Source organism: Elephas maximus, chromosome 1 (assembly GCF_024166365.1).
Source record: "Elephas maximus indicus isolate mEleMax1 chromosome 1, mEleMax1 primary haplotype, whole genome shotgun sequence".
NCBI classification, from domain to species: domain Eukaryota; kingdom Metazoa; phylum Chordata; class Mammalia; order Proboscidea; family Elephantidae; genus Elephas; species Elephas maximus.
The window spans coordinates 185,478,174-185,504,053 of NC_064819.1; the positions used below are offsets into that span (position 1 = coordinate 185,478,174).

The 25,880-nt window shown below is 41.0% G+C and overlaps 1 protein-coding gene across 1 annotated transcript in view; it reads left to right on the forward strand.

Moving 5' to 3' along the window:
- The window catches only part of SLC35F1 (solute carrier family 35 member F1), a 536,791-nt gene that overhangs the window by 453,738 nt on the left and 57,173 nt on the right, over window positions 1–25,880 (forward strand). The window contains exons 4-5 of the mRNA XM_049899834.1: window positions 18,198–18,357; window positions 25,653–25,809. Of these exons, the coding sequence (XP_049755791.1) occupies window positions 18,198–18,357; window positions 25,653–25,809 (317 nt within the window). The remainder of the gene's footprint in view (window positions 1–18,197; window positions 18,358–25,652; window positions 25,810–25,880) is intronic.

A 25,880-nucleotide genomic window follows, 5' to 3' on the forward strand; every position in this document is an offset into this window, starting at 1 on the left:
CTAATCGAACTGTTGTGATCCAAAGGGTTTTTCATTGGTTGATTTTCAGAAGTAGATCAACAGGCTTTTCTCCCTAGTCCATCTTAGTCTGTAAGTTCTGCTGAAAGCTGTCTATCATCAGCAACACACAAGCCTCCACTGACCCACTGAACACGGGTCTCCTGCATGGAAGGCGAGAATTCTTCCACTGAACCACTAACATGGCTAAAATAAAAAAAGACAGATAATAACAATTCTTGACAAGGATGTGTATAAATTAGAACCCTTAGCCATTGCTAGTGGGGTTGTAAAATGGTACAGCCATTTTGGAAAACAGTTTAGCAATTCCTCAACCAATATCACAATACAGAGTTACTATATGACCAAGAAATTTCACTCCTATCCAAGAAAATGAAAACTTATGTCCCCATAAAAGCTTCTTTGAAAATGTTTATTTCAGCATTATTAATAACAGCCAAAAAGTGGAACAAGCCAAATATTCATCAGCTGATGAATAAAAAGGAATAAAGTACTGATGCATGCTACAACGTGGATGAACCTTGAAAACATGCTAAGTGAATGAAGCTAGTCACAAAAGGCCACATACTGTATCATTCTATTTATATGAAATGTCCAGAATAGGCAAATCAGTACAAACAGAAAGTGGTTGCCATGAGCTGAGGTGGGTGGAATAGGGAATGACTGCTCATGGGTACAGGGTTTCTTCTTGGGGTGATGAAAATATTCTGAAATTAGAGGGCAGTGGTAACTGTGAATAGACCAAAACCACTGAATTATACAGTTTTAAAAGGAAGAATGTTGTAGTAATAAACTATAACTCAATTTTTAAAAATTGAGCTAAATACAGATTTAGGTTAAAATTTTAAAAATGGGAGGTACCCATTCACTGTGTAATCTCTTTAATGTGTTTCTCCATTTCTTTATCCCAAAACTGGAAGAAAATGTATCAAAATATTAGCTCTAGTTAGTTCAGGTTGCTGTAATGATGGTGGTGTTGTTCCGTGTTGTTAATGCAGTCGAGGTGGTTCCGACTCATAGGGACCCTATGTACAACAGAACGAAACGCTGCTCAATCATGCGCCATCCTCACAATCCTTGTTAAGCTTGAGCCCATTGTTGCAGCTACTGTGTCAATCCATCTTGTTGAGGGTCTTCCTCTTTTTCACTGACCCTTCACTTTACCAGGAATGATGTCCTTCTCCAGGGACTGATCCCTCCTGATAACATGTCCAAAGTCTGAGAGACAAGGGCTCGCCATCCTTGCTTCTAAGGAACATTCTGCCTATACTCCTCCCAAGACAGATTTATTCCCTCTTTTGTCAGCCCATGGTATATTCAGTATTCTTCACCAACACTACAATTCAGAGGCATCGGATCTTCTTCATTCTGCCTTTTTCATTGTCCAGCTTTCACATACACATGAGGTGATTGAAAACACCCTGGCTTGGGTCAGGCGCACCTTAATTCTCAAGGTGACATCTTTGCTTTTCAACATTTTAAAGAGGTCTTTTGCAGCAGATTTGCCCAATGCAATGCATCTTTTGATTTCTTGACTGCTGCTTCCATGGGTGTTAATTGTGGATCCAAGTAAAATGAAATCCTTAACAACCTCAGTCTTTTCTCCATTTATCATGTTGTTGCTTCTTGGTCCAGTTGTGAGGTTTTTTGTTTTCTTTACCTTGAGGTGTAATACATACTAAAGGCTGTAGTCTTTGACCGTCATCGGTAAGTGCTTCAAGTCCTCTTCACTTTCAGCAAGCAAGGTTGTGTCATCTGTGTGACACAGGTTGTTAATGAGTCTCCCCCAAATCCTGATGCCCCATTCTTCTTCATAGAGTCCGGCTTCTCAGATCATTTTGCTCAGCATACAGACTGAATAGGAATGGTGAAAGGATATAACCCTGACACACACCTTTCCTGACTTTAAACCACGCAGTATCCCCTTGTTCTGTTCAAACAACTGCCTCTTGATCTATGTACAAGTTCCTCATGAACACAATTAAGTGTCCTGGAATTCCCATTCTTCGAAATGTTGTCCATAATTTATTAGGATCCACAGCCAAATGCCTTTGCATAGTCAATAAAATATAGGTAAACATCTTTCTGGTATTCTCTGCTTTCAGCCAGGGTATATCTGACATCCACAGTGATATCCCTGATTCTATGCCCTCTTCTAAATCCAGCCTGAATTTCTGGCAGTTCCCTGTCAGTATACTGCTGCAGCTGCTTTTGAATGATCTTCATCAAAATTTTACTTGCATGTGTTATTAATGATATTGTTTGATAATTTCTGCGTTCAATTGGATCACCTTTCTTGGGAACAGGCATAAATATGGGGGGGATCTCTTCCAGTCAGTTGGCCAGGTAGCTGTCTTCCAAATTTCTTGGCATAGACATGTGAGCACTTCCAGTGCTACATCTGTTTGTTGAAACATCTCAATTGATATTCTGTCAGTTCCTGGAGCCTTGTTTTTCCCGCAATGCCTTCTGTGCAGCTTGGACTTCTTCCTTTAGTACCATCTGTTCCTGATCATATGCTGTCTCCTGAAACGGTTGAACGTCGACCAATTCTTTTTGGTATAGAGACTCTGTATGTTCCTTCCATCTTCTTTTGATGCTTCCTGAGTTGTTTAATATTTTCTCCACAAAAAAAAAAATAATAATAAACCCACTGCCATCAAGTCGATTCCAAATCAAAGTGACCCTATAGGACAGAGTAGAGCTGCCCCATAGAGTTTCCAAGAAGCGCTTGGTGGATTCGAACTGCCAGCCTTTTGGTTAGCAGCCATAGCTCTTAACCACTACGCCACTAGGCCTTCCATTTTTCCCATAGGATCCTTCAGTATTGCAACTTGAGGCTTGAATTTTTTCTTCAGTTCTTTCAGCTTGAGAAATGCTGAGCACATTCTTCCCTTTTGGTTTTCTACTGCCAGGTCTTTGCACAGGTCAGCATAATACTTCGTCTTTGAAATCTTCTGTTTAACTCTTTTAATTCATCATTTCTTCCTTTCAGTTTAGCTACTTGATGTTCAAAAGCAAGTTTCAGAGTCTCTTCTGACATCCATTTTCGTCTTTCTTTCTTACCTTTTTAATGACCTCTGTCTTTCTTTATATTTGGTGTCATTCCACAACTCTTCTGGTCTTCGATCATTAGTGTGCAATGTGTCAAATCTGTTCTTGAGATGGTGTCTAAATTCAGATGGGATATGCTGAAGGTTGTACTTTGGCTCCCGTGGACTTGTTCTAATTTTCTTCAGTTTCGACTTGAACTTGCATATGAGCAATTGATGATCTGTTCCACAGTCAGCCTCTGGCCTTATTCTGACTGATGATATTGAGCTTTTCCATCGTCTCTTTCCACAGGTGTAGTCAATTTGATTCCTGTGTATTCCATCTGGAGACATCTATGTGTATAGTCACCGTTTAGGTTGGTGAAAAAAGGTAATTGCAGCGAAGAAGTCGTTGGTCTTCCAAAACTATCATGCGATCTCTGGCATCATTTCTATCACCAAGGCTGTATTTTCCAACTACTAATCTTTCTTCTTTCTCTCCAACTTTCGCATTCCAATCACTAGTAATTATCAATGCACCCTGATTGCATGTTTGACCAGTTTCAGACTGCAGAAGGTGGTAAAAATCTTCAATTTCTTCATCTTTGGCCTTAGTGGTTGATGCGTAAATTTGAATGATAGTCATATTAACTGGTCTTCCTTGTAGACGTATGGATGTTTTCTTATTGCTGACAGTGGTGTACTTCAGCATAGTTCTTGAAATGTCCTTTTTGATGTTGAATGCAATGCCACTCCTCTTCAAGTTGTCATTCCCAGCGTAGTAGACCATATGATTATCCAATTCAAAATGCCCAATACCAGTCCATTTCAGCTCACTAATGACTAGGATATCAGTGTTTATGCACTCCATTTCATTTTTGATGATTTCCAATTTTCCTAGATTCATATTCGTACATTCCAGGTTCTGATTATTAATGGATGTTTGCAGCTGTTTCTTCTCATTTTGAGTCGTGCCACATGAGCAAATGACGGTCCCAAAAATTTGACTCCATCCACGTCATTAAGGTCAACACGACTTTGAGGAGGCAGCTCTTCCTCAGTTGTATTTTGAGTGCCTTCCAACCTGAAGGGCACATCTTCCAGCACTATACCAGACAGTGTTCCACTGCTATTCATAAGGTTTTCATTCCCTAATTCTTTTCTGAAGTAAACCGCCAGGTCCTTATTCCTAGTCTGTCTTAGTCTGGAAGCACAGCTGAAACCTGTCCACCACAAGTGACCCTGCTGGTATATGAATACCAGTGGCATAGCTTCCAGCATCACAGCAACACTCAAGCCCCTACAGTATGACAAACTGACAGCCGTGTGGGGGGCTGTAATGATGGATGTTTTTTTCATTGTCTTCATTAAGCTCTTCTTCATTTTTTTGTATTTTCTACAAAGAGAATGTGTTGCATATAACTGTGTGTGTGTGTGTGTGTGTGTGTGCGCGCACGCTTGCATACATATATCTATATATCGCTAAAGGGTGTTGTTTTGAATAAAGGAGTTTCTATATGCTGATGAATCTTCAACAAGCCCAAATCCAAGAACATATGTGAGAGATTATGGGACATTTTGTAGTAAGCACATTATTATGGACTTAGATAAGTCTAATAAAACTGAATTTCTCCATCAACCAGTAGTAGAGGAGCCCTCTGGTACAAATATTTTCTTGGCAATACCAACTTCATAACTATGTGAAAGAGAGAGAAAACATGCAGCTATCTAATGCCAACTCTGATATTAATAGGGTGTCTTAGTCATATAGTGCTGCTATAACAGAAATATCACAAGTGAGTGGATGGCTTTAACAAAGAGAAATTCATTCTCTCACAGTCCTCTTCTGAAACCGGCCTGAATTTCTGGCAGTTCCCTGTCGATATACTGCTGCAGCCATTTTTTAATGATCTTCAGCAAAATTTTGCTTGTGTGTGATATTAATGATATTGTTCTATAATTTCGACATTCGGTTGGATCACCTTTCTTGGGAATAGACATAAATATAGATCTCTTCCAATCAGTTGGCCAGGAAGCTGTCTTCCATATTTCTTGGCATAGATGAGTGAGCACCTCCAGCGCTGCATCCATTTGTTGAAACATCTCAATTGATATTCCCTCAATTCCTGGAGCCCTGTTTTTCACCAACGCCTTCAGAGCAGCTTGGACTTCTTCCTTCAGTACCATTGGTTCCTGACCATATGCCACCTCTTGAAATGGTTGAATATCAACTAATTCTTTTTGGTATAATGACTCTGTGTATTCCTTTCATCTTCTTTTGATGCTTTCTGTGTCGTTTAATATTTTCCCCATGGAATCCTTCACTATTGCAACTCGAGGCTTGAATTTTTTCTTCAGTTCTTTCAGCTTGAGAAACGCCGAGCGTGTTCTTTCCTTTTGGTTTTCCATTTCCAGCTCTTTCCACATGTCATTATAATACTTTATTTTGTCTTCTCGAGAGGCCCTTTGAAATCTTCTGTTCAGTTCTTTTACGTCATGAATTCTTCCTTTTGCTTTAGCTGCTCAATGCTCAAGAGCAAGTTTCAGAGTCTCCTCTGACATCCATCTTGATCTTTTCTTTCTTTTCTGTCTTTTCAGTGACCTCTTGCTTTCTTCAAGGATGATGTCCTTGATGTCATTCCACAACTCGTCTGGTCTTTGGTCACTAGTGTTCAATGCATCAAATCTATTCTTGAGATGGTCTCTAAATTCAGGTGGGATATACTCAAGGTCATATTTTGGCTCTTGTGGACTTGCTCCGATTTTCTTCACTTTCAGCTTGAACTTGCATATGAGCAATTGATGTCTGTTCCACAGTCGGCCCCTGGCCTTGTTATGACTGATAATATTGAGCTTTTCCATCATCTCTTTCCACAGATGTAGTCAATTTGATTTCCATGTGTCCCATCTGGCGAGGACCATGTGTATAAAAAAAAAAAAATGTGTATAGTCACCGTTTATGTTGGTGAAAGAAGGTATTTGCAATGAAGAAGTCGTTGGTCTTGCAAAATTCTATCATTCGATCTCTGGCATTGTTTCTATCACCAAGGCCATATTTTCCAACTACTGATCCTTCTTCTTTGTGATACTACTAATCAAAAATGTAGTATCATCATAATAACCAGATTTGGCACCAATTGGCCCTCAACCAGCCAAGTTAGGGCCATGACTTCCAGGGTTTTACTATTGAAGTTGTACTCACAAAGACATTCTACAGACATGGGTACACATCAACCAAATATACTCACAGATAAAGGCATAGACACACATCAACTAAAATTGAAGAGATAAAATTCATATTTTGACAAGAAATAGGGTAAATAAAATTAGCGGAATGGCAGGTGAGGAGGAAGTTATGGAAGCTGTGGAATTAGAGTAGAAGGAGTAAAACCACGAAAATTTTATTCTATCATTCAGCTACCATTTATTGGGCTTCTATTAAATCCCAGGTTCTGTGTAGAAACAGTGGAAGAATGTGCAAATGAAGGAGACACCTTCAGGGAACTCATAATCGTGTAAGAAGATACAAGGTTAATTTATGTATTAAATTTTTGTTAAGAGACTACTTGATATGAGCTTCCCAGGCTCTGTAATAATGTAGGTAAAATCATCGCTGAACTCCAGGCCTTAAGGTCTAAGGATGAAAACACCAATCTCTCACCTTGGCCAAGTGTGCCTTCTGCCGCCCATGAGCTGCTGTGGAGGCAAAGAGCCAGCCTCTTTAAATCAAAGTACACAGAAACACTTTATAATTAAAGTTACTGGAGAATAAGCACCAAAAATAGTTTCCTACTCCCAAGGAGGGTGGGGGTCAGCAATAGGCCTAAGGTGTCATCCATGCGTGCAGGCACTGTTGGCACCTTGCTCTGGGCAGGCCAACTGAGCTATGGCACCACATTGCAGTTCCATGGAGCAGAGCCAGGCACAAGAGCTCATTGAAAGGGGCTCAGCAGGAAAAAAAACAGAAATGAGAGCGAGGTTCCCGTGGACAGTGGGAACTTCCATCTGGAGCCTCCCAGGGGGCTATAGTAGCTGGCACTGTGCAAACTTTCACCTGGAGCCTCCCAGGGGACTGTAGTAGCTGGCACTGTGCCTGGGCAGGGGTGAGACATGAGCCCCGTTGTCCAGCAGAATTCTCTCTCTGCTTCTCCCCCACCCCCACCCCACCCCACCCCACCCCACTTCTCTGGGTCTGGAGCTTCCCAGCATTTGCCATGGGGAATACCCAGCCAGTGCTGAGTTGCTATGGGGGAGGCCCTAGGCTTTGCAGCTGCCCAGGGCCTCTGCCTTTCCCTAGATTCCAGACTTGGAGTTGTGAGGTCAGGTGGACCAAAGACTTGGAAAACATTCTGCAAAACCTGGATACAGCTGGGGCTACCCACCAAACATAAGGAGTCTTGGCAGTCTGTGAAAGCAGATTTCACTGATAACACTGAAAATGTGCCATCTTCCTGAAACTATCTGCTTTCAGCAGAGTGTAGTGACGGGTTAGGGTGAGGGAAGAGGAATCATCAGCGAGCCCAGTCTCAGAAGCTTGGGTGTGTGGAGGCAGATTATGGTGATCTGTGGAGTTATGGGAAACCCTGGTGGCATGGTAGTTAAGAACTATGGCTGCTAACCAAAGGTCAGCAGTTCAAATCCACCAGGCACTCCTTGGAAACCATATAGGCCAGTTCTACTCGGTCCTATGAGTCGGTCAGTATGAGTTGGAATTGACTGCATGACAACGGGCTTTTTTTTTTTTTTGGTGGATTGTTGACAAATGGAGGCAGCATTAAAAGGAAGAAAGAAGCTTGAGTTGATATTAACAAAAAGGAAAAATAGTGTGTGTGTGTAAACTGTAGAGAAAGAGACAGTGATACAGGACTGACTGAAGCTGAAAAGAGAAAGGGAGAGGGGGGAGAGAAAAAAAAGTTAAATAACACTGCACTCCTCCAGTATTTATTTAACAAGAAATTTTGATGTTACTTAATGTTGAGATGGTCTTCTAAAAGCAATGTCATCCTAAGAGCAATGTCAATGTAATTTTTTTTTTTTTTTTTAACTCTGGACGCTGCAGTTGAACTCCAATCTAGGAGTCCAGAGGCTAGTATTTTAGCCCCAACTCTGACACTAACTTGCTTCACTCTTGGACCCTCAGTTTCCTTGTCTATAAAATGGGTATAGAGATAGCCATCCTCTCTGTGTTAGTTATCTAGTGCTGCTATAACAGAAATACCATAAGTGGATGGCTTTAACAAAGAGATATTTATTTCCTCACAGTAAAGTAGGCTAAAAGTCGAAATCGAAGGAGTCAACTCCAGGGGAAGGCTTTCTCTCTCTTTTAGCTCTGGAAGAAGGTCTTTGTCATCAATCTTCCCCTGGACTAGGGGCTTCTCCACGCAGGAACCCCGGGTCCAAAGGATGCACTCTGCTCCTGGCACTGCTTTCTTGGTGATTTGAGGTTCCATAATCTCTGCTTGCTTCCCTTTCCTTTTATCTCTTGTAAGATAAAAGGTGGTGCAGGCCACACTCCAGGGAAACTCCTTTTACATTGGATCAGGGATGTGAACTTAGTGAGGGTGATACAATCCCACCCTAATCCTTTTTAACATCACAAAATGGAGGACAACCACACAATACTGGAAATCATGGCCCAATTCAAGTTGACACATATTTTGGGCAGACACCACTCAATCCATGACACTCTCTTAAAAGGCTATTTATTACAAGGATTAAGTAAAACAACATAAGTGCTTTGCAAACTGTAAATGTAAACTTAATACAACCTACTGTGAATGTTATTTAAAATTATGAGGTTCAAGTAATACTAATCCTGGTACTATCACAATGACTTTAGAGAATTTGCCCCAGCCACTGACTATATCAGTGTCTTTATCAATAGAATCAGGTAACTCAGGATCATAGACTTCTCTGACAGGTATTGCCAGGGGATTAATGCCATAATGAGAGTAAAATTATGTTAAATCATTAGGAAAAAAAGTTGCTATATAAATTCTGGAAACCCTCGTGGTGTAGTAGATAAGTGCTACGGCTACCAGCCAAAAAGTGGGCAATTTTAATCCACCAGGCGCAGCTTGGAAACTCTGTCAGGCAGTTCTACTCTTTCCTACAGGTTCAGTATGAGTCAGAATCAGCTCGATGGCAGTGGGTTTGGTTTGGGGTTTATATAAATTCTAAGGGATAATGGACATTTTCCTTTCCATAGAGTTCCTAATGTTCTTGAATCTTTTCAGAGCATAAAATATTATGAAATAGTATTAGTTTGTGTATGTTTTAATATGGATATCTTATCATTTCTTTTTCATTAGAGATGTGTGTAAAAAAAGCTAAATGTACTGAACAAGCCAATGACAGATTCAGGAGTATGTTTGATTTTTGTTTTGTTTTGTTTCTTTTTTAACAGTCCCAGTCACAGGCATGCATTATAATATTTTTTCTTTTTTATTACTGTAACCACCACTTTGCTCAGAAGGTAAGCTGCCAGAAAAGTATTAGAAAATAGTATGTTTTATGCTGTATGACCACAGGGAAATGGCTGGAGCCAAAAATCACTAAAAAAAAAAATAGCCTGTTTACTAACACCAACTACAAAGTGGTCTCTTTTCTGTAGTTACAGATGCAGAGGTGAGCCCGCTAGCTGTAGCCATTAAATATTCTTGTCATTGACCTTCATTAGAATATTGTTCAAAAAAAAAACATTATGACAGAAGTACCGCTGATACCAACAATTTGTGTGACCTTGAGCATTTCACTTCACCTCTTGGTACTTCTGAGTCCTCAACATTTAAGCAAAGTGGTTGGGATGATTCTAAACTGGGGAGATACTGCCCTCTTAGGGGCATTTGTAAGTGTGTGGGAGCGCTGTTTTTAATGGTCACAGCCCAAGGATGCTAAATGTCCTACAGAGAGCATGGGGTAATCCTGCAAAATGAAAAATTGTCCCTACACCCCAAACTCTCAGTGATCGCTAATGTCCCTTCCAATAGAGAATGATTCCAGTTGCCTGTCCATGCATTAATTCATTCAGCCACAAATTATTGAGCCCCGACTGTATGCCAGAGCCCTAGTGGCCCATAATGGTTAAGAGTTACAGCTGTTAACCAAAGGGCCGGCAGTTTGATTCTACCGGCCACTCCTTGGAAACCCTATGTTGCAGTTCTTCTCTGTCCTATAGTTTTGCTATGAGTCAGAATCAACTCAACAGCAAAGGGTTTGGTGTTTTGGTACTGTATGCCAGGTACCAGTCTTCCCTGGCTTGGGTCATATCCTTCTTTCCCCTTCTCTTTTATCTAAAACTCTTCCCTACCTACCTCCCCATCCCACTGCCTTTGAGTTGATTCTGATTCATGGGGACCTTATAGGACAGAGTAGAACTTCCCCATAGGGTTTACAAGGCTGTAAATTTTTATAGAAACAGACTGCCACGTCTTTCTCCCTGGTGGTTTCCAACCACTGACCTTTCACTTAGCAACCAAGCACTTTAACCACTGGGCCCTCAGGGCTCCTTCTTCCTACCCATAGGACCACCTAATACAACCAAAAAAATTTCAGTTAAGCCCATTAAGGGAGTAGGTCCCAGGACTCATCAGGTGCTTTGGGGTTTCTAATGACAATGAGAACCAAAAATGCTCACTTCAGCCCTCCCCAAAGATGGAATGATAGCTCTTAATAATTTAGAAATGGAGGCTTTCAGCTTCACTGACCTAGGGCTTCCAGCCCGATAATGAATTCCCAATTGTGAGCATATAAATAAATATTTCAACTATTTATTCAATCATTTTTAATCTTTTAGACAAAATACCGACTATTCTGGGCCCAGTGAACAGTTTTCACCAGCAAACTGAAATTTCCTAGTATGCTTAAATGGTATTTGAGGCCAGTTATAAAATCTGCTTGAGAGTGTATTACCTCATCAAATGGGATCGTTAACTTAACTTGCTAATTAACTGTGCAATGAGCAACTGTGGACTGTAGTACAATCCGACCTGCCTGACTGTAATGCGACCCTCTGCACATAGCCCCTCTAGGAGTGCTATGACTCCTGAGCTCAGCCTCCCACAGCCATTACAGTGCTACTTAGCATTCACTTGGCCCTTTATCACCTTATCATCTCATAGCAACTCCAGGGACAGCTTGAGATTCTGATTGCTTGTTCCATTTTGCAAACAGAGAAGACTAGTGCACAGAGAAGCAAGATGGTCAGCACAGGTCATGCAAAGCTTTGGTGGGAGAAGGGATCCTGAGTGCTGTTTACGGTGCCAAAAAGCCACTTGCTATTCATGAAGTCTTTGAGGCTCTACAAACATTTTTCAGCATTTAATGAATCTTGTTTTTGTTTGTTGTGTGCCTGAATCAACTCAAGTTGATTAGCCATCTCATGTGACAAAGTAGAACTGCTGCATAGGGTTTCCTAGGCTGTGATCTTTACGAGAGCAAATCATCAGGTCTTTTCTCTGGAGGAGCCACTGCTTGAGTTCCAATCATCAACCTTTTAGTTAGCCAGTGAGTGCTTAATCATTGCCCCACTAGGGCTCCTTAGAGGCTCCATTTTGGTGTTTCTAATCAACCCCTCAGGTTGGAAGGCACTCAAAATACGACTAGGGAAGAGCTGCTGCCTCAAAGTAGAGTCAACTTTAATGACATGGATGGAGTCAAGCTTTCGGGACTTTAATTTGCTGATGTGGCACGACTCAAAATGAGAAGAAACAGCTGCAAACATCCATTGATATTCAGAACCTGGAATGTATGAAGTATGAATCTAGGAAAATTGGGAATCATCAAAAATGAAATGGAACCCATAAACATCGATATCCTAGGCATTAGTGAGCATTGATATCCTAGGCATTAGTGAGCTGAAATGGACTGGTATTGGTCATTTTGAATCAGACAATCATATGGTCTACTACGCCAGGAATGGCAACTTGAGAGGAATGGTATTGCATTCGTCATCAAAAAAAGAACATTTCAAGATCTATCCTGAAGTACAATGCTGTCAGTGATAGGGTAATACCCATACACCTACAAGGAAGACCAGCTAATATGACTATTATTCAAATTTACACACCAACGTCTAAAGCCAAAGATGAAGAAATTGAAGATTTTTACCACCTTCTGTAGTCAAAAATTGATGGAACATGCGATCAGGATGCACTGATAATTACTGCTGATTGAAATTCGAAAGATGGAAACGAAGAAGGATCAGTAGTTGAAAAACATGGCCTTGATGATAGAAACAATGCTGGAGAGCGCATGCTTGAATTTTGCAAGACCAACAACTTCTTCACTGCAAATACCATTTTTTACCAATATAAATGGTTATACACATGGATCTCCTCAGATGGAATACACAGGAATCAAATCGACTATATCTGTGGAAAGAGACAATGGAAAAGCTCGATATCATCAGCCAGAACAGACGATGGAAAAGCTCAATATCATGAGTCAGAACAAGGCCAGGGGCTGATTGCTGATCAGATCATCAATTACTCATATGCAAGTTCAAGTTGAAACCGAAGAAAATTAGAACAAGTCCACAAGAGCCAAATTATGTCCCACCTGAATTTGGAGACCACCTCCAGAATAGATTTGACACTTTGAACACTAATGACCAAAGACCAGACAAGTTGTGCAATGACATCAAGGACATCATACATGAAGAGAGCAAGAGGTCATTAAAAAGACAGGGAGAAAGAAGAGACCTAAATGGATGTCAGAAGAAACTCTGAAACTTGCTCTTGAACGTTGAGTAGCTAAAACAAAAGGGAAAACTGATGAAGTAAAAGAGTTGAACCAAAGATTTCAAAGGGCAGCTTGAGAAGACAAAGTGAAGTGTTATGATGATTATATGCAAAGATCTGAAGATAGAAAGCAAAAAGGGAAGAACACGCTTGACATTTCTCAAGCTGAAAGAACTGAAGAAAAATTCAAGTCTCAAGTTGCCATACTGAAGAATTCTATGGGAAAATATTAAACGACAAAGGAAGCATCAAAAAAAGATGGAAGGAATACACAGAGTCTCTATACCAAAAAGAATAGGTTGATGTTCAGCCATATCAGGAGGTAACAGTACTGAAAGAATAAGTTCAAGCTGCACTCAAGGCATTGCCAAAAAACAAGGCTCCAGGAATTGACAGAATACCAGCTGAGATGTTTCAACAAACAGATGCAGCACTGGAAGTGCTCACTTGCCTATGCCAAGAAATTTGGAAGACAGCTACCTGGCCAGCTGACTGGAAGAGACCCATATTTTTGCCTATTCCCAAGAAAGGTGATCCAACCGAATGTAGAAATTATCGAACAGTGTGATTAATCTCACACGCAAGCAAAATTTTCCTGAAGATCATTCAAAAGCAACTGCAGCAGTATATCGACAGGGAACTGCCAGAAATTCAGGCCGGATTTAGAAGTGGAAATGGAACTAGGGATGTCGCTGCTGATGTCAGATGGATCCTGGCTGAAAGCAGAGAACACCAGAAAGATGTTTACCTGTGTTTTATTGACTATGCTATCCATAACAAATTATGGATAACATTGCGGAGAATGGGAATTCCAGCACACTTAATTGTGCTTATGAGGAATCTGTACATGAATCAAGAGGCAGTCGTTCAAACAGAATAAGGGGATACTGCATGGTTTAAAGTCAGGAAAGGTGTGTGTTAGGGTTGTATCCTTTCACCATACCTATTCAATCTATATGCCGAGCAAATAATCCAAGAGGCTGGACTTTGTGAAGAAGAATGGGGGCATGAGGATTGGAGAAGACTCATTAACAACCTGTGTTATGCAGATGACACACCCTTGCTTGCTGAAAGCGGAAAGGACTTGAAGCACTTACTAATGAAGATCAAAGACCACAGCTTTCAGTATGGATTACACCTCACCATAAAGAAAACAAAAATCCTCACAACTGGACTGATAAGCAACATCATGATAAATGGAGAAAATCATTGAGGTTGTCAAAGATTTCATTTTACTTGGATCCACAATCAACAGCCATGGAAGCAGCAGTTAAGAAATCAAAAGACATATTGCATTGGGCAAATCTGCAGCAAAAGACATCTTTAAAGTGTTGAAAAGCAAAGACGTCACCTTGAGGACTAAGGTGCTCCTGACCCAAGCCATGGTGTCTGGACATAAGCACGTGAAAGCTGAACAATGAATAAGGAAGACCGAAGAAGAATTGACGCCTTTGAATTGTGGTGTTGGAGAAGAATATTGAATATACCATGAACTGCCAAAAGAAGGAACAAATCTGTCTTGGAAGAAGTACAACCAGAATGCTCCTTAGAAAGAAGGATGGCAAGACTATGTCTCACATACTTTGGACACCTTATCAGGAGGAATCATTCCCTGGAGAAGGATATCATGCTCAGTAAAGTAGAGGGTCAGCAAAAAAGAGGAAGACCCCTGATGAGATGGATTGACACAGTGGCTGCAACAATGGGCTCAAGCATAGCAACACTTGTGAGGATGGCACAGGACCAGGCAGTGTTTCGTTCTGTTGTGCATAGGGTCGCTATGAGTCAAAACCGACTCAATGGCGCCTAACAAAACAACAATCATTAAAACTCTGTTTTTCTTGGTCCGGGAACTACGTATTGAACACTTTTCACAGCAGTGTTCAGGGTGCTGAGACTGTACTCTTGCACTCAGGGACCTTCAGGTGAGTCAGGAAATCAGACATTATGCTAATAATTCCATAATTCATTAAGTACTTTTGCAACCGGCACTACAAAGGAGAAATACAGGATACAAGGAAAGCATCAAACAGGACTTGACCTAGTCTGGGGCACTATTTTAGTTTCTTAGTGCTGTTATAACAGAAATACCACAAGTGGGTGGCTTTAACGAACGGAAGTTTATTTTCTTACAGTTTAGGAGGGTAGAAGTCTGAATTCAGGACACCAGCTGTAAAACAATGAAACTCATTGCTGTCTAGTCGATTCTGACTTACAGTGACCCTGTTGGACAGGGTAGAACTACCCCATAGGGTTTACAATGCTGTATATCTTTTATGAAAGCAGACTGCCACATCTTTTTCCCTTGGAGCAGCTTGTGGGTTCAAACTGCCAATCTTTCGGTTAGCGCTTGAATGCTTAACCACTGTACCACCAGGGCTCTAGGGGAAGGCTTTCTCTCTGTAGGCTCTGGGAGCGCAGCTCCTTGTCTCTTTTCAGCTTCTGTTCCTCAGGTCCTTGGTGATCTTCATGTGGTGTGTATCTTCCCCTTCACTTGTGCTTCCTTCTCTGTGCTTAATCTGCTCTTTCTATATCTCGAAGATGATTGGTTTAAGACATGCCCTACACTATGTGTCCTCGTTGACATAACAAAGAAAGTCTTATTCCCAAATGAGAGTAATCCACAGGTTTATGATTTACAACACATATTTTGGGGAACAGAATTCAATCCATAACAGGCCCCCAGAGGCTTTTCTGAGGAGGCCATATGTAAGTGCAGTCCTGCAGGAAAAGAGTTGGGGTGGTACATTCCAGACAGAGAAGGATGCAGAAGTAAAGTCCCTGAGGCAGGAAGGATGCCTGTCCAAGGAGGGGAAGGTGGTAGATCAGTTTAGAGGGCAGAGATGGGGGAGAGTAGCATGGGTAGATTTGAGAGACATTTAGAAGGTAGAATTGGCAGAACTTGGTGACCAACAGGACGTAGGCAGTGAGGGTGAAGGTGCAGTAGGGATCACTGCCTTGTGTTTGGGAGTAGTAGTGGTTTTTGTGGTAGAATTCTTGCCTTCTAGGCAGGAGAACAATGTTCAATGCCTGGCCAATGCACTTCAAGCTCAGCTACCACCTGTCTGTCAGTGGAGGCTTACTTGTTGCTATGACTTGAACCACTTACTGATGAAGATCAAAGACCATAGCCTTCAGTATGGATTACACTTCAATGAAAAGAAAACTAAAATCCTCACAACTGGACCAATAAGCAACATCACGATAGAGAAAAGATTGAAGTCATCAAGAATTTTATTTTACTGGGATCCACAATCAATACCCATGGAAGCAAGCAGTCAAGAAAACAAAAAACACATTGCATTGGGCAAATCTGCTGTAAAGGACCTCTTTAAAGTGTTAAAAAGCAAGGATGTCACTTTGAGGACTAAGGTCCACATGACCCAAGCCATGAGGTTTTCAGTCACCTCATATGCATGCGAAAGCTGGACAATGAATAAGGAAGATCAAAGAAGAACTGACACCTTTGAGTTATGGTGTTGGCGAAGAATATTGAATACACCACAGACTGCCCAAACAACAAAAAAGTCTGTCTTGGAAGTAGTACAGCTAGAATGCTCCTTGGAAGCAAGGATGGCGAGATTATGTCTCACATACTTTGGATATGTTATCAGGAGGGATCAGTCCCTGGAGAAGGACATCATGCTTGGTAAAGTGGAGGGCCATCGAAAAAGAGAAAGACCCCCAATGAGGTATATTGACACAGTGGCTCCAACAGTGGGCTCAAGCATAACAACGATCATGAGGATGGCACAGGACTGGGCACTGTTTTGTTCTGTTGTACATAGGGTCACTATGAGTCTGAACTGACTCAATGGCACCTAACAACAACGTGATATGAACAAGCTTCAGCGGAGCTTCTAGGCTAAGACAGACTAGGAAGAAAGGCCAGGTGATCAGCGGATCACAATGGTCCAATCCAGTTGTACATGGGAAGTCCATGAGTTGGGGGACTGACTTGATGACAGCTAATAACAAAAAAACCCTGTCTGACTCCTAAGTGGTAGGGGCCACTTATTTAGGATTCTAGAGGAAGAACTGTACTGGGCAGTGGAATGCAACTTCAAATGAGTTTCTCATTTGTTATGTGGAGTTTAAGGGCTTATGGGACATCTGGCTTGTCTAATGGAGACCCTGTCCTGGATGACGTATCCAAAGGTCACCACATCTTACCAGGGTGTTGTAGATACTGGCCCAGTTCCATGAAGCCCAGAGCATCTGTTTGGAAGCAGGGTTACAGATAAGCATTGAGGACCTTGTAGCTTACAAAGTACTTTCACCTGTATTAATCCTGTGCTTAATTATGATCTTTGGGAAAAGTAGGCAGGGGTTGTTATCTTCATTCTACTGACAGTAAATTGAAGCATCGTGAGTTTGTCGTTTGCGCACGGTCACACAGTTATAAGTGAGGACTAGTCCTCAAATTCAGGCCTTCTGACTCCAGCACAGGGGTCTTCTTCATTTCCCCGTATTATCTTACTACATGATTGCAGTGAATTCTCTACCAATTCTTGAGGCTTCCATGTCAAATGGAATCTGATAATTTGTGCAGAATAAAATCATTTTTTTTCTATACTCTGTTCAGTCATCTCTGTTTTTACAACAGTATTTTTAAAGTATTTAACTTTTGAAGCTCTTTGTATTATATATAGACCAATATTTTTCTTCTAAGAGTGACACTTTAAGAAGAGATAAAAGTAACTTACTGGTGGTGGTACAGAGACAATTTTCTGGGAGAAACTAAACTAAATTTCTAGATGTTCTTTTGTCTAAAGTCTAATAATTTATAAAACATTATAAGACCTCTGCATTTTCACCCTCCATTCATAGATGTTCTCATAAAGTAGTGGTCAATCTAAAATGCTTTGGCATATTCTCCCATGCCTCATGTGTGCCCACGGAGTCGGCTGTGGTTCTGAGGAAGACTGGATTCCAAGCTGCCCCAGACACAGAAATGGCAGGAGAATCTTTGCCAACAGCCTGTTTTATTAATTGGCCTTCTCCCTTTTCTCCTGAGGAGCCTTTGTGAGGAGCCCAGTGGTTAAGAGTTTGGCTGCTAACCAAACGGTCCGCAATTCAAATCTACCAGTTGCTCCTTGGAAACCCTGTGGGGCAGTTCTGCTCTGTCCTATAGGATCGCTGTGAGTTGGAATCGACTCGTCGGCACTGTTTTCCACCCCCCCCCCTTTGAGAATTGGAGGATGTTTACAATTAAATGTAAAAGTAAAGTTAATGTACATTTGTTTCAGAGAGTCTATTTTAACTGCATCAATTCTGGTTTCACACAAAAAACGCAGGCTCATGGGAAATACGTAATACTTTCCACAGAGCTGAATTATTTTTCTCTATTACATGACCAACTTCCCCTGAGCCTCCTACTGTTGTTTATCTTCCTCTCTCCCAATAGCTCCTGGACTGTTTCGTGATCCCGGTGGTGATTTTGCTCTCCTGGTTCTTCCTGCTGATCCGGTACAAGGCTGTGCACTTCATCGGCATCGTAGTCTGCATCCTGGGAATGGGCTGCATGGCCGGAGCAGATGTGCTTGTGGGAAGGCATCAGGGAGCAGGTGAGTCACCAGGTTTTCACCAGGTCAACCACCTCTGTGGGTGAGGCCAAAACAAGAAATGGAATGCTCATGGGTGAGTAGAAACAAGGACCTTAGGAATCTGGTCTTTCCAGTGTGTACGAATCTGGTCTTCCCAGTGTGTGTGTCTTACTCATACTTGCCCCACATTCTCTGCACCTGAAGGAGCCCTGGCAGCACAACAACAGTTAAGCACTTGGCTGCTAACCAAAGGCTGGTGGTTTGAACTCATCCAGTGGCTTTGTGGGAGAAAGACCTGTCAGTCTGCTCCCATAAAGATTACAGCTTAGAAAACCCTATGGGGCAGTTCCACTTTGCCACAGTGTCACTATGTTGAAAATCAAATTGTTGGTACCCAATAACAACAACTCTGTACGTGCAACAGTGGCAAACGTTTGGTGCTTAACACGTGTTTCTTGAGTGAATGAAGGATGGATAATACAGGTTCCATGATTTTTCTACATGAATTCAGAAACAGTCATTGTTTAAAAGTGAGAGTCAGGACCCATTTGCAGATTGTTTTGGAGGCCAGAACTGGCTGGCCTAGACTGGCTAGTTAGAAGTAGAGCTAATGGGTCCATCCACTCCTGAACCACGGAGGTCTTCCTCTTGCCCCCCAGCCTGATGCCGAGCCATAGAAACACTGAGCCTTCAAAATATTAGGTGAAGGTCTGTATGTAGGCTTAAAAGTGAATTTTTAAAGTTTGAATACTAACTTGGAATGTGCACTATGTTTATGAGGGAGAGCTAAGTTCAGTCTCTCCATGCATGGTTTTTTGTTCTCTTGCTTTTGGGGGCAGGAGTTATTGGTATCAATCACAGTTTGTAGACTCACAAGGTAGAGTTTCAAGATTAACTCCTCAAATCACTACAAGTCTGCTGAGAGAGTCCTGATGCAGGGTGGTTCCTAGAGGACCCTTTTTAAAGCATTGCAGCAATTAAAAAACAAAACAAAGCTTTAATATGTATCAAAATTTTCCTGCTACAGAAGAACTTTTGGGATAAAACATATATATACATATGTCCCTTTTGTTAACATTGAGAATGGGATAAGAAGTACCCACTTTTCTGTAGTTCTTGGAATGGCATTTTCTTCTACGGAATTGGCTGATACCAAAAAGCCCATTACCAAAGAGTCAATTCTGACTCACAGGGACCCTGTAGGATAGAGTAAAACTGTTCCCAGGGCTTCTAGGGCTGCAATCTTTGCAGAAGCTGACTGCCACATCTTTCTCCCGAGGCGTGGCTGGTGGATTCAAACTGCCAACCTTTTGGTTAGCAGCCAAGCATTTAACCCACTATGCCACCAGGGCTCCTAATTGGATGATAAGGGGTTAAAATTGGTATAGCTCTTTTAATGAGACTAGGTCATGTGAGGTACCTGAGATGAGTGTCATTTATGTTTTTAAATTGCACCATAGAAACTTAGGATTTAAGGGCTCATTTTACATTTTACAGAAGTGATTGGATACTATGTTTACTTTTGTTCTGTTTTTTTGAATGCTGCCATGCTTTAAAAAGGGTTCTCTGGAAAATATTCTAGATCGGGGTTCCCACCTAAAATTAGTGTGGCATCATTGTTAATAATGTTCCATTTGTTTTCACCTTTCAATGGAGCCGATTCAGTTATATAAATTAGCCAGGGCTATAAAACTTTTCTAAAATACTTCAAACATTCACCTGAATTTTAATCAGGCATTTAGTTTAACATAAATTGTCATCACCATATCAAGAGCTTTTCCCAGGAAAAGATAATGGCTGACATGATCCCTTTCATGTTGCTTACTCCATGGTTCACCTTAGCTTGGGATTTTGAAAATTCTGTCCTCAAGCACAGTGATACTGCCCTTAGCTCCAGGTCAGCATTACAGGTCTCCTCTGAGAGACCATCTCTACATTTACTGTTACATGTGGGAAAGACATGCAATAGAAGTGGCTCCTGAGAATATTATAGATGTTAGAGTATATAAAAATGACTTAGTAAGACCAAACAGATACATCTCCACGACTTTTACACTTCCTAGGAAAAGTCATGGATATAAAAAACCAACCAACCAACCCGTTGCTGTCAAATAGCAACTCTATAGGACAGCGTGGAACTGCCCCATAGAGTTTCCAAGGAGCGTCTGGTGGATTCGAACTGCCAACCTTTTGGTTAGAAGCCATAACTCTTAACTACTAAGTCACCAGGGTTTCATGGGTAGAAAAAAGGTTAGAAAATAAGGTAAAACTCAATTAAAATAGCTTGCTATTACAAAATCTATTTTTTGCCTTTCAAAATATTCTCTTTTATATTAATACATTTTTGCATCGTCTAGCTCATTTACTAGGTCCCTGGGTGGTTCAAGTGGTTTGTGCTGGACTACTAACCAAAAGGTTGGCGGCTCATACCCACCCAGTGGCGCCATGAAAGAAAGGTCTGTCAATCTGCTTCGATAAAGATTACAGCCAAGAAACCCCTATAAAGTAGTTCTACCCTGTGTAACACATGGGGTTGCCATAAGTCAGAATGAACTCAACCTTAACAGGTGTGGAGTCCCTGGGTGGCACAATCTCTTACGTGCTTGACTACTAGCCAAAAGGTTGGCAGTTTAAACTCACCTAGTAACACCTCAGAATTAAGCCCCGGCAATCTGCTTCCAAAAGGTCACAGTCTTGAAAATCCTATGGAGCAGTTCTACTCTGCATACATGTGGTCACCATGAATTGGAAATCGACTTGGCAGCAACTAATAACAATAATAGCTCATTTATCAAAGATATTAGATACCTGTAACAACAGTCTTCCCTCATTAATAGACACAACTTTTATATTTATTTGAAGAAGAAGCAGGTATTTGCAAGGAGCCAGGTAATTAAATACAATCAAGTAGAAGTGGCAGTTCACTGAGTGCCTACTGGTTGCCAGCCACTTTCTCATACTTTATTTCATTTAATCCTCCTAACTATGCAAAGAAAATATTTTATTCTTATTTTTGCAGCTGAAGAGACAAAGGCTCAGAGAAGGAAAGTGACTTTTGAAAGGGCACACAGTTACTAAAAGTTGTGGCCTAAAAGTGAAATCTAGCCAGTGCTCTTTCTGCTACACTTAATCCTTATTTTGCCCATAATTGTGACTCCTATAAGAAATGCACAGTTGTTCTGTCATGCCAAAGTAGGGTGAACAACTATACTGGTTTGCACAGAAGGGAGGGATTTTCCAGAATGCAAGACTTTCCTTGCTAAAACTGAAACAGTCCAGACAAACCAGAGTGGCTGCTCACCCTATCTAAGTTTCACTTGTATCCAGTGGGATGGGTACATTTTCATGAATTGTGCTGATAGTCTTTCAAGCCTCCACAACAGTGTAGTTCACCATTTATTTCTTAACTTCGTAGTGACTAGTGATTTTAGATAACCTTCCCTCTTCTCCTCCTACCACCACACATACAAAAACATCCCCAAACATGACTTCTAGCACTTAAGCAAAAATCTAACAAGGTAAACCAATTCTTATAAAGCAATGATGACTGAGCTTAGAACCAGGAGAAATCCAAAATGAGGCATGTTCAACCCAAAGTGGCAGGTGGTTATTCAACGGGAATGATTGATTCATTGTTTTTAACTACCATATATTGGGTGCTTACTAAGTGCCAGATACCATGCTAAGTGTTTAACATGTATTCTTTTAATCTCAGAGATGTGATTAGAACCCAAGCTGCCTGAATTGAAAGCTGTTGCCACTCAAAACCTTTACCCTAGGATGGAATAAGACCTTTTCAGTCAGCTCTATTTATTTAGACATTTACTGAGAACTTAGAATGTGCCAAGATCCATGCTAGGCACCACGTGGAATTTGAAGCTGAGTAACTCATAGTCCCTGGTTTCCAACCTTACTATGTAAGAGAAAGGGTGTTGGAGGGGTAAGACACACAAGTTAACAATAACAGACACGGGTGCCATGAGACAGCCACAATGGTGCGAAATTCAGAGGAGGGAGAGAAGGTATCAGTTTGAAGGGACTTGTCATGATTTCAAATGTGCCCATTCATCCAAAATTTGTAAGACGTTCTCATCCATCATGGTTCCATACATAAATAAATGACAGATTTTGTGGGTATAATTTTCCCCATGAACATTAAACAGAAACTGCCACCATTTCCAGGATCTACCGTATTAACAATGCGTAAAACATGAAGTTTTATGTTGTAATTTCCAGTTAACTAGATAAAAATTTTAGTGGTAGATAAAATTTTAGGTATGAAATATTGATCCTTCTACTTTCTAATATTTTTATTATAACAGATGCTTCATAATATAATATGGTTGGATACAATTATGTTCTGGTTAACTTAATTACACTGAATTAAATTTTCATATGTGGTATGTGACCTTTTTCAAATAACCACAAAACTGGAAAATACACTGCACAGCAAAACTGTAATAAAACATTGAATCTTTTGTCTCTGTTTATGTAGAAAATACTTCTGAACTTGCAGTTGCAAAAAAGTGTATCATTATTATCAGTGTCAGTGCGTTGGTGAAGACTCAAAGTGATGGTGAATAGATTACTTAGATAGTCAAAGGCTAGTTAACAGAGTAGGCCATAGCTGTATACAATGGGGAGGCTGAAATAAAAGAATGGTGAGACTATTCACTGAAACAGTATGGCCTCTTTTTAGGACATGTAAAAGATAGATTGATGTTCTCCCAATCCCTATTAAAATATTTCATTGTAATTCAGCTTTCCTGAATTCATTCATATAAAATTAATTTTATTAACCAAGAATTCTATTAAGTACAACTTCCACACTTCATTGGTATAACAAGAATTGATATTCATAGAAATGGCCCCACGTCCTCACAAGATTCTAAAATGTCTCCTGAATGAAAGGAGACTGAATTTTGTTCATTATAGTTTTATAATTTAGTTATTAAAAAAAAAAATCTGTTGCTTTCGAGTTAATTCCCACTCATAGCGACCCTATAGGACAGAGTAGAACTGCTCCGTAGGATTTTCAAGGAGCAGCTGGTAGATTCGAACTGCTGACCTTTTGGTTAGCAGTTCTAGCTCTTAACCATGGCACCACCTGGGCTCCAATTTAGTTACAGACACGTTTTATTTTACTGAACATTCCTCATACGAGCTACTTAACATTAAAAATTTTGTCATTATTTTATAGTTGACACATAAAAAGATTAAACAGGTTGCCCAAGATTACACACTCTGTCACAGCAACATTAGTTTTTCCAGAAGATGTGGCTAGGGACCTCCCGTCAAGTTTGGTTTCTCACTGGGGCCTCATCAAGTTCTCAGCTCTTAGGCAGCCAAACAAAGATGGCAACTCCTAATGAACCCCAGGGAGCTCCCAGCCCCTTCCTGATTCATAGTCTCAGCTCCATTCCCTTGAGACCAGCCTATGAAACTGTTGTCTTTCAGGCGCTCTTCCCCTCTCTTCCAATCCTTACCTACCAGTGGGAAGTTGCCTTAAGTGGCACCATTTACAGTAAATATAGAGTTCACTCTAGGAGACCACAGAAGCATGAAGGGGCCTTCCTCCAAGCCCTGCCCAGATTCTTTCATGCAAAGTTGCTACCTAAAGAATACTCAGTGCTTCCAACTGACAATAAGAGCTCAGCTATACGGCTTAGATTGTTCCAGCTGGTCTGGAATCCACAGTGGTAGGTGAGCCCCTTCTTTAAAGTCATGCTGGAGAGAGCACCCTCCCCATCCTGTACCTCTTCTGCCCCAGAGCTGCATGTCTGCTGAGCTCCTGGGCTGCTAACCTGTGCAGGACAGAGACCAGAGTTCAGAGAGGGTCAGAGAGGCTGCCTCAGATGCTTACATCTGCAGTCCTCCTTCACTGGCTCCACACTTCCTAGAGTGAGAAGAGTTTACCTAAAATACAGAAAGTCTCTGGGGAAAGCATTTATTTAAAATTAGACATAAACCAAAACCAACCACAATTGAGTTTAAAAAAATAATTTTTTATGACGAAAGGAAAATCCTAATGTGATAACCAATTTTTTTTCCTTTTTCTTTTTTTTTATTGCGCTTTAAGTGAAAATTTACAGCTCAAGTCAGCTTCCTATACAAAAATTTATACACACATTGTGATAACCATTTTAAAAAAACAAAGCAGTTGTCTTAGAGTCAGTTCCCACTCACGGTGACCCCGTGTGTGTCAGAGGAGAACTGTGTCTCTAGGGTTTTCAACGGCTGGTTTTTCAAAAATAGATCACAAGGGCTTTCCTCTGAGGCGCCTCTGGGGGGACTCAAACCACCAACCTTTTGGTTAGCAGTGAGCATATTAATCGTTTGCACCACCCAGAGATTCTGTTAATGTGATACTGAATTATATATATTTTTTATTCTTGTGTTACTTATTTTTGGAGCCCTGATGGTACAGTAATTAAGAGCCAGGGCTACTAACCAAGAGAGTGGCAGTTCGAATCCACCAGCAGCTCCTTGAAAACCCTATGGGGTGGTTCTACTCTGTCCTATAGGGTCATCGTGAGTCAGAATCAACTCATCAGCAATGGTATGTTATTTTAGGGAACTTAAAAAATCTTCACCAATAATTCCATTCACTCTCATTTTGGAATTAAGTACATATTTTGCCCGTGGTCAAAATAAAAATTCTTAACTGCTTTTTTTTTTCCTGTTTATAGCTGTTTCTGTTTATAGCTTCTCTTTCTGTATAGCTGTTGTTGTTGTTGTTGTTGCGCCATCAAGTTGATTCCAACTCACGGCGACCCTATAGGACAGAGTAGGACTGACCCATAGGGTTTCCTAGGCTGAAATCTTTACAGGAACAGATTGCCAGGCCTTTTCTCCCGTGAAGTGACTAGTGAGTTTGAACTGCCCTTTCGTTTAGCAGCTGAGCATTTAACCCTCATGCCACCAGGCGCAGAGGGTGAGAATTCAGACCTTTGATTTACACCACGTACACTGAACTGTCGGAAAATGCCCTGAAGCAAGTATAGTCTGTGCATGTATTAGCATATATCCATAGACACACAACTGGCCAGAGACATTGGGCTTTGTGGAGAGGGTGCAATCTGGAGGAAGCTGACCCCTCTCTTAGTGAAGACTTCCTGTTAGGTAGATATGAGTAACCTTCTTATATCAGAACATATCTGGAAAACAGATTAACAAACTTTACTAAGTCTCAATTGGTAAATTGCAGGACTTCCTTAAAAATATAAGGATAGAAGGGACAAAAAAGCTGAGTTTGCCGATGTCAGGTTCTTGTTAGGAAAATTTTGATGGGGTTCTCTCTGTTTTTTGGTTTCTAGGGGAAAATAAGCTGGTAGGGGACCTTCTGGTCTTAGGAGGAGCCACACTCTATGGTATCTCTAACGTCTGGGAAGAATACATCATCCGAACACTGAGCCGAGTGGAGTTCCTGGGAATGATTGGACTCTTCGGTGCATTTTTCAGTGGAATCCAATTGTGAGTAAGATAACAAGAAATTCAGAGAATAGAGACTATTAGAATTTATCCTCCCCCCACCCCCACCCCCC